General features: G+C 33.5%; 2 protein-coding genes across 4 annotated transcripts in view; both read right to left on the bottom strand.

The window, feature by feature from the left end:
- Window positions 1-6,220: 6,220 nt before the first annotated feature.
- On the bottom strand, window positions 6,221-8,228 carry LOC108560257. The gene is made up of 4 exons (XM_017917720.1): window positions 8,174-8,228; window positions 7,232-7,444; window positions 7,050-7,166; window positions 6,221-6,988 (listed from the first exon to the last, which is right to left on the bottom strand). The coding sequence occupies exons 1-4, from the start codon at window positions 8,226-8,228 to the stop codon at window positions 6,828-6,830; spliced, it is 546 nt and encodes a 181-aa protein (XP_017773209.1). The 3' UTR covers window positions 6,221-6,827.
- Window positions 8,229-11,795: 3,567 nt separating this feature from the next.
- LOC108560272 (breast carcinoma-amplified sequence 3 homolog) overlaps window positions 11,796-16,385 on the bottom strand; it is a 5,249-nt gene continuing 659 nt past the window's right edge. Inside the window, exons 2-8 of one of the 3 annotated variants that reach the window (XM_017917745.1) lie at window positions 16,077-16,377; window positions 15,801-16,019; window positions 15,485-15,745; window positions 15,238-15,423; window positions 14,085-15,181; window positions 13,784-14,028; window positions 11,796-13,253 (exon numbers count right to left, since the gene is read on the bottom strand). In XM_017917745.1, the coding sequence (XP_017773234.1) occupies window positions 12,097-13,253; window positions 13,784-14,028; window positions 14,085-15,181; window positions 15,238-15,423; window positions 15,485-15,745; window positions 15,801-16,019; window positions 16,077-16,355 (3,444 nt within the window). In that variant the 5' untranslated portion in view covers window positions 16,356-16,377 and the 3' untranslated portion in view covers window positions 11,796-12,096. The remainder of the gene's footprint in view (window positions 13,254-13,783; window positions 14,029-14,084; window positions 15,182-15,237; window positions 15,424-15,484; window positions 15,746-15,800; window positions 16,020-16,076; window positions 16,378-16,385) is intronic. The other 2 variants (XM_017917746.1, XM_017917747.1) reach the window with 2 other exon arrangements.

Consider the following 16,385-nt stretch of genomic DNA (forward strand, 5'->3'; position numbering starts at 1 on the left):
ACCGAGCGCACACAATATTTCAGTGATTTCTTTAAGCTAAACCACCTGTAGATGAATATATGTAAATATGAATTTGCAGATGGGATTTTATAAATAATCCAGTTTTCAAGTTTTACATTTATGGAAGGACCAAAACATATAATGTAATGAATTATAAAGTATTTTAGATAAGTTGACACGAGATTCTGGTGTGTAATTAAATTGGTTTAAGAGAATGCAAACTTTCCATTACTTAAAATTATTAACATATTTATGGAATCATTTGAAATTTACATAATTTTTATATGCGTTATTTCCCCACCGAAAGTGGTGTTTCTCCTTCGGATAAATGGATGCCCGAGACAAGAGGGTCATAACCGTTTGCTACTTCAAGGCCGGTGAATAAATGGAATAAGGCGGTCTTGTAACTCAATCTATATATATAAATAAATATATATGTGTGTGTATATATAAAGGATGCAGAGGGATGAAGAGGATGCGACAAATAGTAATATCAGAACCCATCTCCATGAAATCCATATCGATTTTCTATCCTCTCTGTATGTGTTTGTTGTGTGTAGTAGTAGTAGTGGTGGTGGTGGTAGTCGCTGAGGTGGAGCGAAGGAAAAGTAAAGAGAAAGAATAAAATAAGGAAGAATGAGAAAAAGATAAAGAAAGAAGTAAATCAACAACACACCCTGCCGGATTCACAAAGACATCGTTGGCGAGCAAACAGGAGCGAGAGGGTCAACTTTTAATTAAGTTCAATTTCTGTTGGAAATTATTTTTAATCCGGGATTTCGATTATCGCAAATTAAATCCTTAATTACTTTCCTCCCCTTTCAGAATTGATTTCTTACATTTACACTCAGAGTATTTCTCTTTAACCACAACTCCAATAAATAATTATTATTCATTTTATAATAATATCAATATTATTTTAACGCTTTTCTTACATATTTAATATTGCATTATTGTATTAAATTATTATAATAAAAAATAATATTTTTTTTTTCAAAGATTTTGTGCTAAGTGTTATTTTTGCTTTGTACTGATTCCACTCGTAGGAGGAACTTGATTTACCGTTCACGTTCGAGTTTTGTGCAAAGCTGTCCCATAAAGTTCTCGCTTTATCTATCCGATTCTCTTTTCCTCTTGTTTTTTTTTTATTGCTGTTGTTGCTCTCTTATTCTGTGTCGCTCTTTTGCGGCGAAGAAGTGCACGTTCTAATTCCTTTCAAGTTGGCTCTTTGTTGGTTTCGCCTAGCCTTTAAAGAGTTATCGGATTCATATTCAATACCGTTTCCAGTATGTGCGCTACGCTGCGCCTTTGCAGTTACCACACGAGATTCCCATCCACTTTTGAAGCCGCTCATCAAGCTCGGGGAGACCGTTGCCTCCTTTGATTTGTGCCGTTCGTTGAACAATAACAGATTCCACGGCTGTTATTATTAGCTCCCTCGTAGACATGTCGGAGAGCATGCTCGCAAGGAATTGCATCAACAGGGAATGTTGCAAATGCTGATAGGACATTGTATAGGAAACGGAGAAGCTACTAAGCCAACAGAGACATCCAGTCGCATATATATTTGTCAATATTCAGGCGGCTAGACGTTTCGTGTTTGATATAGAGCTTCAATATTTGTAGCTCATTATGCGAATACCGTAGCACCAACAAGTACATTTCGACATTCCTAATCATGTTTAACTTTAATCAAAAATCCCTCCTTGTTAACTTCCAAATATGTAGCTTTAACTAGAAATATAATGTTAATGCTAAGAATATTATCATTATCATCATTAATAATTTTAAATAAAATATATTTTCCTCTTCCAAAACATAGTAAAACTCACATCACAAACATAAATCAATCTTTAGATTAATCTTCTACATCTTAGTTTTTGATTGAATATATTGCTACAGATCCAAGTATTTATAGTTTATAGAACACAACTTCTTGACAATGTTTTTGACTATTATAGCAGCGGTCGGGGAACCGGGGTAAATTACCCCAAATGGGGTAAAAATGACTACTTGATGTACAAACTGTGAATTGGGTTGTAGGTCCTTTTAAATGTGAAATTACTAATATACCAGACGAACCTCCAGGTTTGGCAGAGGCAATTCTTGAACTGCACATCTGAATTACAAATCTGTCGTCTTTTTGGTTGTCAAAGGCTTTCAAAATTGGACATGAGGAGGCGGTAAAACTATTGCTGCCATTTGCAACAACCTACCTTTGTGAACAAGGCTTTTCCACTCTAATGAACATAAAAACAAAAACAGAAATCGATTAAACACCGATAACGACTGTATTCAAATTGCTCTTACATCAAAATTATATCAAACATGAGGCAACATCATTTTTCCAAAACCTGAAGGGGGAAAGTTTTCATTTAAATTTTTTTTGTTCCAATTTAAGAATTTTATTTTGTTTGTCTATTACATACTTACTATTTTCATGTAACTTTTGTTTATAAATATGTAAATGTAAATTAATTCAATAAATAATGTTTATTTGCAAAAATATTTTGGGGTAATGGTTAAAAAAGTTCCCCGACCGCTGTATTATAGAATATCAACGCATCGTTATAACTGCTGATTCACAAAAATAAACCTGGAAAATCACAAGTTTTTTTAAATTTTCGTGTTATATACTGATTAGAGTTAAGTTATTACTGATATTATCTAAAATATTTATTAAATAATAATAATTAGCATAACGATAATTAAGAAATTAAGTTACAATTTTATGGAGTATGATTTTTTTTTTGTTCTTTTATGTCTGAAAGAGCGTGGAATATTTGTTTGATTGCTGCAATAAAAAAAATAAGGATTAATCAATGAAATCCTAATACTAAACAACAAAGTTGATAGAGACGGGAATTGTTCGACATGTGATTTGGTTCCCGAGAGATTTGGCCCGGGCTTATAGAGAGTGTATAGGGTCAGAAATCCAATCGAGAGATTGGGAGCTTTCAAAGTTGATGATGGGTCCTGATTTAGATTAGTATATTGCATTATAGGAAATGAGTGGCGGGCAGGAGGGTTGGAAAGGACTCACATATACACTCACTTGAAAAGCTCCGTTGTAAGGGAGGAATAATCACATCAGAAACGGATCCGGTCACTCGGAAAGAACCGAATTACCTCTGGCGCAGCCTCCGGCTTCAAAATCGTAATAAAATTTAATTTATTATAAAGAGAATCAATTTTGTAATGTTTTCAAGCTACTATAGATTCACTAATACTTTCATCAAACTAACAAATCTATCATTGTTTAAAAGAGTATCTTCATTAAAATAAAGAAAGAGTTTTATTTCATGTTTTTTCATTCAATTAATTGAGAGGAAACAAGTAAAAGAAAATAAATCACGTAGTTGTATTTAAAACGCTTACTGTAAATGCTGTATATATTTAGTAAATTTGTTGGATTGTGGAAGCGACAAAGTAATTAATGCACGAAAGGGTGGAAAAAAATCAAGTTCAAAGAAACCGTAGATGATATAATTTTTCGGTGTTGCCGTTGAGGGAAAAGCAAAGAGCGATAAATAAAATAAACTCGATTACGCAAACTCTCGCAGCTTTTATGCGCGTTTTAATCATTTTGCGGGGGAGGAGGTTATGTATCTATTTGGTAAGTCCGACGCAAAAGGGGGCGAGAGTGAGCGTTGCTCTTTATACATTTCGAAAATGCGCCCCCGGGAGCAAAGTTTTAATGGACGAAGGCCGACCATGAATAACAAAATAAGATAATATTATTTCCACGTATTTTTATTACATAAATATATGTATGGACCTACACCAGTCAAAATGACTGCCGCGATTTCGTTGAAGACTGAACGAAAAAGGGAGGAAGAAAAAAAAATTAAAATCGAGACAAAAACGGGGCGCTTTGATGATGGCTCATTTCGCATAAATCCTCGCACGTTTTCCGCCGCCCACCCTGTATATATTTTACACCCCCTTCGAAAAAGCCATCAGCCCGAAGCGATTTTACACCGAAAACAAATTCAACTTGAAATTAGCATTGTTACTGGATGAATCACAAAAAAAAACGAATACCCAGAGAGTTTGGATGAATATTTTCGAAACATTTTTTACAATCACCTTGAAAATTGGACGTTCGCTTTTTGGATAGCAATAGTGTAATATAAATGCGATATATCAGTCGGAATAACATGTTTATATATGTAGAAGAAGAAAGGGGGGAAAACGTATAAATCGGGCCATAACTCAACCGGAAAAAATATAATATAAGAACCAAAACAAATGTAATAAATATACCGCAGCCAACGAAACAGATGCGTACATGTTTTTGGCTCAGAGACGTCCTGAATTAATGTTGATTTCCTTGATCCCCCTCGCATCCACCAAGAAAAACGAGAATGCATCTTCGAAGCTTCAACATATCTGATTAATGATGAATTATTTGTGTTATAAACTCTTATTTTAGTTGAAAAAAACAATTATTTCAAATACGAGTTGACCGAAATGTAGTGATTATAGAATATAGTTTATAAACGAAGGAAAGAAAAATACATATTTATATATACACCATTTGCTTTAAATTTTGCATGCATGATTCATTCGGTTATACAAAAATTACATACAAATGTAGCAAAGACATTTTTCAGAAAATCACTCGGTAAATGTGTAAGGAAAATGGGGGAAATGCACAAAGAGCGCAAATATACATTCGCATACATACATGTGATATTATTGACGTGAGCAACTTTCGCCTTAAGATGGGGGAGAAAACTCCCGCAAAAGATTAGTGGCGTCAGAACAAAGTTACCAGACTTTTCATTCCGCGCCTCTCTTTTCTCTCTTTCTCGTATATATATACATTTTTTTTTGTTTCCCCTCTGCAGTGTTCCTCTTTCATTTGCTTCCCCCATTCATCCTACCGGTGCGAATACTTAAACAATGCCACCAAAAGCGAGCTTTCCGATTACATTATTGAAAAGTTTCACCCTCGCCGGCGCAAACAAACCAACAGGCGAACAAAAAAAAATATATATATATATTATTATTATTAATTCCCAAAGACGTTGTCACCTTTAAACGAGCTGGGGGCGCAAGGAAAAGAAGACGAGGAAGTTTTAATCCTAGTATGGAAATTTCCGTAATTCATCATCTTTAATCCGGAGCTGAGAACATTTTCCAGATGAGACTTTCCCTTTGTACACCAGTGACTTGATTGCATTGAATATGTATTTCAGCTTAATTTTAATTTTTAAGAGTCATTGAATGTTTTAATCCAATTGTATATTATTATCCACGAACAAGTGGAAATCTTACACTAGTAAGATAATTGCATAAAATTTTCACAAAATTTTTATTCAACAAATCAAATACGCGTTAATATGTTTTTTTGTGTATAAATCTGAAACTAATATGAAAGGCATGAAAAGCAATGGAGCGTCCTTTTGTTCTTCGTGAAAATCGAGCATAAAATGAGCCCAGAAAACAAAAAAAATATAGTGAATATTGAAAGCCGAAACCCTCGTTAATTTAGTAGGAATTTATTTTCCACTAAATTAACTACGTATTTGGATACTTTATAAACTTGTCAGCTGGTTTAATGAAATTAAATACTTTACATATCTTGATCATTTTTTCTATAAATAAGTTTTATAAGTAATTTGTAATTAATTGAGTTTTTTTTACAATATCTTCTATTGATTCATCCAATCATGAAGCGGAATTGGACATAAGCTCATCAAATTTTATCGTCGAAACCATCCAAATTTGTAAGATTAATCAGTTACAACCAATAATAATGTAGTAACTTTTGTAGTATAATAGAATATAATTGAAAATAAAGTAAATGTATGAGAATTAAAAGAAAAAAATATAATTTATGTTTGTACAACATTTACATAAATATTATAATTTCCACTAAATTAACTACGTATTTGGATACTTTATAAACTTGTCAGCTGGTTTAATGAAATTAAATACTTTACATATCTTGATCATTTTTTTCTATTAATAAGTTTTATAAGTAATTTGTAATTAATTGAGTTTTTTACAATATCTGCTATTGATTCATCCAATCATGAAGCGGAATTGGACATAAGCTCATCAAATTTTATCGTCGAAACCATCCAAATTAGTAATATTAATCAGTTACAAGCAATAAGAATGTAATAACTTTTGTAGTATAATAGAATATAATTGAAAATAAAGTAAATGTATGAGAATTAAATGAAAAAAATATAATTTATGTTTATACAACATTTACATAAATATTATAATTTATTGACTATATCCGATTATAAATTAGATGTGATACAATGTGAAATGATAAAATGAGCATGCAAGGAGATATTATTCATGGGCGTGCTTGTTGACTTGTGTATTATGTACGAAATGCGGAGACCTTTTGTGCTGAAGTGGAATTGTTGTATAGTTTGGTCATTTTATGTTGGTTCCGTCGAGTCGCATATATGTGATCTTATTGCGACCCTTGCGGGAGAGTGAGAGAAATATAGTTAAGCGGAAGAGAGAAAGAGAGAGAGAGAGCGAGAAATCAGCGTCTGTCAGAGGGTATCATCGTGAACGCATGATTTCCAAAGGGAATTACATCCCTCGGATGTAATTCAATAATATTAATGATACCAGCTAGGATTTGGACTCACAATAAGCGTGCATTGCGTTATGAACGCAAAGCCTCTTATCAGAAAGTCGAGGGTCCGTACATATACGAACATTTTAGAAATGTATGCGCATACGTAATCGTTATTCTCTGCACTCGGAATGTTCCTGATATAATTTTATTCTGAATTTATATCTATATAAATGGATGGGTGTAAAAATAATTGAGATGGGTGAGAGCTGGATCATTCGCGGAACGCATTGCAAGGTAAGTAGTCGCCAGGTGATGATTTGCAGACGCACATCTCGTTTTCGTAAGAACCGACCTTCTGCTTATAGCAACCACTCGTTACAGCCCCTTCATTCACGGCGAAAACTTTAGTGCACATGTACGTCGCATTTACAACTGCAAAATAAATACAATCTCTTGAAAATGTTACGGAAAACGAAAAGGATTTAGCACATACTTTCGTCGTTGAAGGAATAGCTGTAGCGAGCGCACACATCTCCCTTGCTCATCTTGCACGCCACTCTCATCTTGTAATTATCCCACATGTGATCAAGGTCCGGTTTTGAGCTATCATCTAAAAAAAAATGACAGTGTGTTTGAATCAACAATTTTTAATAAAATTCAATTTATGTTACTTACATGATATTACCAAAGGTTGTCTGCAAGGAATATGCTTATCTCTGCCCTCCTCAAGAAGCTCTCCGCATGTCTTGTTGAATTTTGTTGTGTTATCATAATCTGGGCCCATCCACGAAAACTGGAAGCAATACGATTGCGTGACATCCAATTCTTCTATCTTATTTTCGCCCTCGCTATTAACATTTGCATCTTCTCCACGAACATTTACGTCAACTGAAAATAATTAGAAAAGTGATCCTCCGTCCCCTCTTAACTCATTTAACACGACTGTAATAAATCAGGTAAACTAATATTTAAGAAAGTTTTTTTATTTAATTTGTTTTCAAACTATATTAGCTTTTCAGTTGTAGCAAGCGAAACTTTATATCATTGCATGCAGGTACGCGATTTTTTTTGTGTTGTTGCTGCGCGAAACTGTTATCTTCCGAATATAATCCCCAACCGGCAATCCATTTCACAACTTCTGGCTTAAAAATAATTTAAAATTATATATATATTTATACAATCACGGAATTTTAGTTTCGCAGTATTGTTGTATCTCTTTTTTTAATGTTAAAAATGGTCAATTACAAAAATGTTACAGTTTTTTTTTCGTTGCTGATAAGCGGCTTTTTATTAATATGCATCTTTATTGCTCGGTTACGTGCGCGGTGTTTTTTAATTAAAAAATATATTTATATATTATGTAATTTAATGGGTGGCTTGTACAGGAAAAAAAAACAAAGAATAGTTGCAACAAATGATATTTTATCGTCGGGACACGCAACGCTGTACATTGTCAACTCGTCAACTTATTTTAATTATTCACCCCGAAAGTGACGGACACACACACTCATTCATTTCCTTATTCGCCTCGTGATAAATGGAGAAACAACAGCAAAGGAATTACGACCGACGATCGTTGATATTCAAATTATTCACACACACACTAACTATACTTACGTGCTAATAAATGCACGGCATACACGATCGCAATTACAAAATGCAACGACTTCATTTTTACTACTGGTTGGAAAGCAATCACCTATAAATTGATATCGAACAGGGAATTTTAATCCATATGATACTTACTTGTAATCAGATAAACGTCTTGCAGATAAGGATTGTTTATTTCTAGGAAAGAAATGTTTCCTAATTTATCAATTTCCTAGTCAATGAGTACCGAAAATATCAAGTACCTTCTATATATTCTATGAATTATGAATTGAAGGAATTGCCAATTTCTTCACCCTTCGAAACTTTCATTATATATAGTTATCAACTTTCTGAAAACATGTTGATAGATTCTATAAACATTCTATTAACGCAGACACAAAACTGCTGCATTTAAATCAACAGTTTTTTTAAGTTTATCTAAGTGCAGTGGAATACAGTGCTTAACGAATATCGAGCATAACGAGCATTTCTCTTAACGAACATAATGAATTGTAAGAAACATGACTCGCTTAACGAGCGATGTTTCACATAACGAGTGACGATGAGAAGAGAAGTCCCGGATTTTTGAGTATATTAACCATCTTCGATTTTCTTTGTGATCTTTGTTTAAAGCAGACTATACTTTGCAAATATAATTTGTGTTTGCTGTAAATGCAATACACAAATGTATTGTGTCTAATCATTATTATAATATATAAACATACTATGTACGCTTTTTTATATAAACAAATATTAAAAGTATAAAGAAACTTTCAACTAGTCCCCGAATTGATACAAGTAATATAAACAAATATAAACTCACTTCACCGTGTTTGAATTGGAAAATAGTTCATAGTGGTCATTCTAGTTGCATTTTAGTGTTGTTTGTGATCACAACATTTCCAAACTTGTGCTCATATATGTTATTTGTGCAAAATTTAATAACACTTGCATGTCTCCGAATAAAAAGCCAAAGAATGGAAAGAACCATAGACATGAAAAGCAAAATCATGAAAAATCGAGACCAAGTTATACTTTCTATTCTCCGGCATGGAACGCATTATCGTAATTAACATTAGTTTATATGAGAAAACATGTTTCACTATACGAGTAAAAATACAGAAATTTTGGATTCAACTCGTTAAGAGAGGTTTCACTGTATTTGATAATACTTTAATCTAGTTACTGTAGATACATTTTCATGCTCAGTCGTGAATTTTTCCTTATATAATTTCCAAGAAAAGTAAATGAAATTAATGGATTGTAAAAATATGTTTGCAATACCAAAGGTCGGCAACCTGCGGCTCTTTTCGTTATTAAACTATTTATAAATAAGATATTTCGTGTTGTTTTAGTAACTAACGTCTAGTAATATTATTTACTTTTCTATTATTAAACATATGTAGATGAGGAGGTGGGTGGTTAAATGAAACAACAATAAGTTCAATATGAATCTTAAATATTTTGATTGTAATATAATCAATGTATTACATTAACTGCTGAAAATGTAAACAAAAAGAGTTTCGTTTCTTTGTGTAAAAAATAATTAATGTGTATATATAAAAATATTAAAAAATTTCTTTCGCTTTTGTACCCATCACAAAATTGTCACAGAACCATTATTATTATTATTATCATCAACTACTTTTCGGCCGTATTGAATTTTCTTTGTGTACACAAAAACAAATTTAGTTTCTTTTTTTTTTTCTTTTTCTTCTTTTGTCTTTATCCAAAGAGATACCGATATATGTATATGTGCATATATATATACATACACACACTTATACATATGACAGATTCTAAAATATATATAGAATATCATAATGCTACGTGTTTCCTAAATACTTAATTATTACACATATTAATGCACTGCATCAAATTACTTATATTATAATAAATATGCATAATAGAAGAGCCCACCCTTAAATAATTATGAGCAAAAGAAATTAGTCTTTAAACTAAGTATATAAAAATAAATGCGCTTCTAATGGGTTTGCATTGCATCTAACTAGTTCGAGATTTGAAACGTAATTATTTTAAAAAGACTAGCTTTTACCCATTTTTTTTTTTCGTATTGCTTCAATCAGTAAACAGAAAATTCCTTTTTTTTATCACAACTTATAAATTCTTCTTGTAAATTAGTGTTTTTTCTGCACTGTCTACTAAAATTAATATAAACTCTAAACTAAATTGTAAGATAATAACTCCATCCAGTCTTAAAAATTAACGTTCTTTCCATTACACAAAAATCTATATAATATTGTAAAGCATATTATATCAGATTTACTCTATCACAATGAAGTTTCCTCGCTCACTATAGAATTTCCTGCTTCCAAAAACATGTATATATATATATTTATATATCACCTCTGACTTATATAATCTTAGATAAACTTGAAAATGCGTGCAAATAGTAAAAGATTCATTCATTAATAGATAAAGAAAAAAAGGCTCTTCTATTTCCTGCATGTTCAAATAGAACTACTCGAGTCGCCAGGAAAATGCAAAAGATTATCACCGTTGTAAGACGGCGTCGGTGAAGCCCTGCTTGCTGAGCTGAAACTACTCGCGCTGCTGAAATCTTCAGCATCCCTGTAGATGCAATCTGTCACGGACTGTTCTCCACCTGCAACTGTAACAATCAATTAATCAACTTTTTCTAAAAGGCATCGTAAAATAATTAAACATTACCAAATCCTGATTTAAATTAGGAAAGGATTTACACTTTCGACCAACATTACTGACTAAAATCCATTTCTAAACACTTTTACTCAATGATGAATATTTAAAAAATTAATCTATATACACATACACTTGACGGCACAAGAAAATAAATAAACAATCTCGTGATAAATAATTAGAATCGAATGTGAAATTTTTATTATTTTTATTTTCTTTTTTTGTCTAAACTGGTTTCTGCACATTATTAGTAAATATTTGGTTTCTATATATATATAAGAAATTTGAAACAGTTAACTCATCACAATAATGTCCCAAAGAAGTTATTTACAAAAGCGCTTTTATTGTTTTGTTTTTTCTCCATATGTCCAGTATTTCTTTTACATTCTACACCATTAATGTCACATTTTAGAACTCTTTAGAAAAAATAGATTTGAAATTGAGCCTTCTTACAATTCTCTTGCACCCTATTGTTATTATTTCATATATTTATAATCTAAGCAGCATATCAGTATTTGCGATTCTTACGTAATTTTTACATAAACAATATCACCAATTCGACTCGAATGAATGAAAACATCTTTAAATTTACTTCAAATCCTTAATAATATTTACAATATACATTAATTAGTATAGCCGCCAATCATAAGAAGATATGCACTATTATTATAAAGTATTTTCATACTCAATTCATACAGCAATGTGTCCATAAAAAATTATCAAAAAATAATATAAGCTACATTCATAATAAAAGCAATAATAAAATTATTGCTGCACAAATCAAGTACAAAATATTCTTTTTAGATATGTCTTAAAAATGAAACTAATTAAATTACTAAGAAATAAATATGTGTTACAATCAGCTAAACAAAAGTATAATTAATTGACTAAGCATTAGAATAGAACACATTATTTTGCTTGTTTTTTTTTTGTTTGGAATCATTACAATTGAATAATCCATTAAAATACTTTTTCTGTAATTTTGTACATTTTTTTTTACCACATTTGTTGTAATATATGACTCCAATGCTTGGACCCAATATATAATTATATTATTTATAATCTAAAGCTATGATAAGTTATCCACTTTTGTATTGCACTCTATGTAATGTTACCAACCCTGCATATTGACCAGAACAAAATATACTGACGCAAATAATATCCAAACTTATTATATACTAAAATCAATATTGAAAACAAACAATAAAACTCCGATTTTTTTTTTTACTGAGATTTTCTAGTACAAGATCTTGGTTTCAGCAATAATGAATTTATCGGCGTTTCTTTTTTGATTTTTTACTCTTATTTACAGGCTTACTGGGCTTCACGTCAACTTGTGGATCATCTTCAGTGTCCATTATAATCACCGGTACCTTAGACGAGTCATCGCTCTCTGTTGTTTCGGTTTGGCTACCAGTTGTTTCGATCTTCTCGTCATCAGATGACTTCGGATCAGCCTTTCGATCTTGTGGCCAGACGGTGGATGTGGGTTCGACGGATGAATCAAGTTTAAATTCTTCAGTTTTCCAAACACTGCCACCTTCCTTATTCAAGTTACCAATGCGGACGCCAAGCTTAGCTTTAGGTTTACGGGGCTTTTTAGGCAAATCTTCTTTTAACGTCTCCAAGGTCAATTCTGGATCCGCACTTAATGAATCAAACACTTCTACGTCGATCGTAGTTGCTTTTATTTGACTGAGTTCGCACGACTCTAGTTTCTCTTTAGCGCAAAAGGCATTTAATATAGATAGTTCATCTATTGCTTCACTAGCATCGAAAAATGGATCTTGGTACGTTTCTACCACAGCTTCTTTTGAAGGCAATGGTGTAAAGACTGGTAATTCAATATCAGGCAAATTTAATATATCCGAATCTACAGCATCTACTTCATCGTCGAGGAAAGTAGTTTGGCACTCTGAACCTAATATATCTTTATCAAGTTCCTTGATATCTAATTGTTCTTCTACCAAAGCAGAGTTATCTTCGTCGGTGATACACTTATCTCCTTTATATTCCAATTTCAATTTATCTAAAAGCAAATTGGTTTGATCTAAAATATTTTGCGACAACAATTTCCTATCGGCCTTTTTAGAATCCTTGCAACGCTTCGGAGACGATTCCCTCGACTTCTTGACATTCTCCGGTTTAGTTATTCTCTCTTTCCTGAATGGCATTTTGTCTTCGATGTGTAGCACATTAACGGCGACTTTGGACTGAACGTTCATCGGCTCAGCAAAAACAATAGCCTTGGATGCAATGACTGGTCGAAACAGAGCTTCGTCGCAGTTCTCATGAATGATTTCTTCTGGTGGTTCCACTTCCAATTCATCGTCCGATTGAACTGTAACGACCATCCCGAGCGGATTCACAACTTTAGCGACACCACCAGAATTATGAGGTTTCATTGCAACAATCACACAGCGCCCACCTGGACAGAAAAAGCCAACGGCAGGAATTACTGATTGTAACATTTCAATTTATCTAGCATGCACAATGTGTGTGTACGTGTGTGTTACGTGATGAAGATGGGATCAATTTAAGCCAATACATTGTTGTATATTATTAATGTTTTAATTTTAATGGCAAAAATAAATCAACGTTAAATTAAAAAAAAATAATAATTATAATAAAAGTAATATAAACAATCTCGCACAGAATCACACACAAACCCACGCAAAACGATAAATGTTATATCAGTGAATATTGCCTGCCAATGGCTAATTCTGAAAACGCGTTTGCTAACAAACGGTGTGCGCCACAAACACAACAAAATCATAAGAAAATATAAACCAAATTAAAGAACGACTACTTCCAAGGATAACAAAAGCCACTTATTAATATTTTTATGCTTCGCTTAACCCATTTTGCACTTACCTGCAGGAAATACTATCACAGTTGTATCAATTATTATATATATATATAATTGATATAACTGATACACTTTATGTGACTACTCACCAGATTCTCTAATACCTGGAGATTCGAGCATAGCATCCGCCAATTCTTCTTTTAATTGGAGTTCGCAGGCGCCCCCCACGTCATCAAAATTACGTTGCAGAGTATCCAAAAATTTGGGAGACGGTTCACAACTGCTTACGGAACCAGCTTCAATAAGAATTGGATATGCCGCATTCAAGGGCATATTCACTGGTTTCGAACGCACCACATCTATTGATTGTGCTTCTATAATATTCACAGAAGCCCTGCGAAAGATGACCCAACATTAATTGTAAATAATCCACTGGAATATAAGACTTACCCAGTTCCATTGTTGTAAGTTTTAAAACTGAACTGAGGTCCCATCCAGAGCCTCCTGTGGGGACCTGCATGTGTAATAATTTCCACTTGCGAAAGCCACCTATCATCAGTATGACTGGGCTTACTTTCTTTATAGGGTAATTCTTCTTTATAAATCAAATTCAGATTTTCATTTGACACTGGCATCTGGATATCTTTTCCGCCAGGTATTCTTTGAAGCAACCATTGTGCCTTTGCTAATACAGACAACTCGATCAAAGTATCACTACAAATTTTATCTTTGGGACCAGAGGTAACATGGTGTGGATCCAAATCGTATTGAATCAAGGAGCCATGACAAGACATTATAAACAGCGACTCGACTGGTCTCACTTGAGGCTTAACGACGCCCGTCTCACGACACTGATTTACAGGTTCTATCCAAGCACGTGCGGGTGCAAAGCAAGCGGTCACTCTCAAAGACACCTGCAAACCATCTTCAGACGAAGAACCCAAACGTTGCCTGCCAATGTTTTGTCTCGGTTGGCTCCCAGAATTCTGAATAAATAAAGGCTGACGAATTTGTGCCAAAGGATGTACAACTGTTGGATGGGGATACGGAGGTAATCTCGGGTTGTGATATGGTAAGTTAGAATTTATCGGGGCTTCCAAGATGCAAAGTGGACTATTGGATCGACCTTCTGCGGTCAATCCGGCGGATCTATGAAACATTGACATTTTGTTAACGACGTGTGGAGTCCCGTGTGTCCTTACACCAACATTTCCACCGTACGGTGTAATAGGAAACACGTGAGTTGTTCCACGAAGTGTAGACACTGTCACCCAACGTGAATCCGGCGAAAAGCACATGTCTTGGACACGAGCTGTCGTATCACCACGATGCAAAATATATAAATGATGAATTGCAGCTAAAGCTGGTCCTCCTGGGTGCGAGTGGATACGAAACAAATGAAAATCGTAGCCTCTTTTATCAGCTGTCAAGAGCAAAAGTCCGCTGGGATCGAAAGATAAATAAACAACAGCTTCTTTGTGTGCCGTGAAATGAGCCACAATGCCCTCTCCGTGAATTCCCTTTTCATTACTCTCTATGTTTTGATTCTGAAAACCAAATCACGTTAACTCCCATAGTATTTGCTACATTAATACGAAAATACCTCAATGTCCAAAATGGTGATGACACCTTTTTGTTGCACTTCGTTTAGTCCTGAGCTCAGCGAGCTTCCTGTAACTGTAGCTTTATGTGGTACATTTCCAGTCAAACTACTCGCAACAGTTTCGCCCAATTCCCGCAATCCTCGTCCCAGCGACTTCGCAGCATGTAATACAGTTGCAGTGTAACTCTTTAAAAAAGAAAAAAAATATATAAATACATTCATCTTTTTTTTATAAAGCTATAATTACCACCTGCACTCCTTCGCCGTCATTTCCACCACTACTTCTTCTGGCTGGAAGTAGTTTATTTTCGGCATAAGCCAACCAGCGAGGGCCTAGAGCAACAGGATTAGGATAAATTCCAGGACTTAAATAACAAGTTGTTATTGTTAATTTATCTTCCAAGTTGAAAGCGTCGAAAATAGCTATCCTCTCTGAGAAAGTTACAACAACTGATCTTCTATTAGCCACCACATCTAGTATTTGATTTTTAAATCTAATCAATTTCACCTAAAATAATAGTATTTACTAAGTAAATATGAAATATGAAATATTATTAAAATACCTGTTCAGCAGTTCTAAGAGAAATAAAACTTAAAGAACAATAATCAGAGCCTGGAGTTACAGTATCACAAAGGGCAATCAATGGTCTCTTTGAATTATACGAATCAACAACATTGTAACCAACTCTGTAAGGACATGGTAAAATTCTTAAGACTCTAACTGAGCCATGTCTCCAGGATAAAATTTCAGTTGCCTCGCCATTGGCCTGTATTGCCCAAATCTTCAATAAATGTTTGTCAATAACAATTCACAATTTCTTATATCATATATTTTCTACCTGAATGCCAGTTGTGTACCCCAAAACAAGAATAATTGATGGTGGAATAACTTTGTCACCGTTCATACAACAATTATTTAGTTCATCAACCTCCACCCGCTCAAATCTTGCCCACTGAATTTGGTCTTTGGTATCAGAAGGCAAATTGTAAGCGTTTGGAACAACATCATTTATAAAACCTGCCACACTGTCCAATATAGTTGGATCGGTGACTTGTTGAGGCAAAACAATATTGTTGCCATGGTTGAGCTTAGCCTTGATTGGTGAATCAGCTGACATTTTGATTAAAACACAAAACAATCTAAAAAA

This window comes from Nicrophorus vespilloides, unplaced genomic scaffold, assembly GCF_001412225.1.
Source record: "Nicrophorus vespilloides isolate i.1.1-1 unplaced genomic scaffold, Nicve_v1.0, whole genome shotgun sequence".
Classification (NCBI taxonomy): domain Eukaryota; kingdom Metazoa; phylum Arthropoda; class Insecta; order Coleoptera; family Silphidae; genus Nicrophorus; species Nicrophorus vespilloides.

Coding starts and splice junctions, on each gene's coding strand:
- LOC108560257 (XM_017917720.1), bottom strand. CDS start 8,228: ATGAAGTCGTTGCATTTTGTAATTGCGATCGTGTATGCCGTGCATTTA. Junction 7,445..8,173: donor TGCCGTGCATTTATTAGCAC/GTAAGTATAGTT, acceptor AATTATTTTCAG/TTGACGTAAATGTTCGTGGA. Junction 6,989..7,049: donor CTATTCCTTCAACGACGAAA/GTATGTGCTAAA, acceptor TTTATTTTGCAG/TTGTAAATGCGACGTACATG.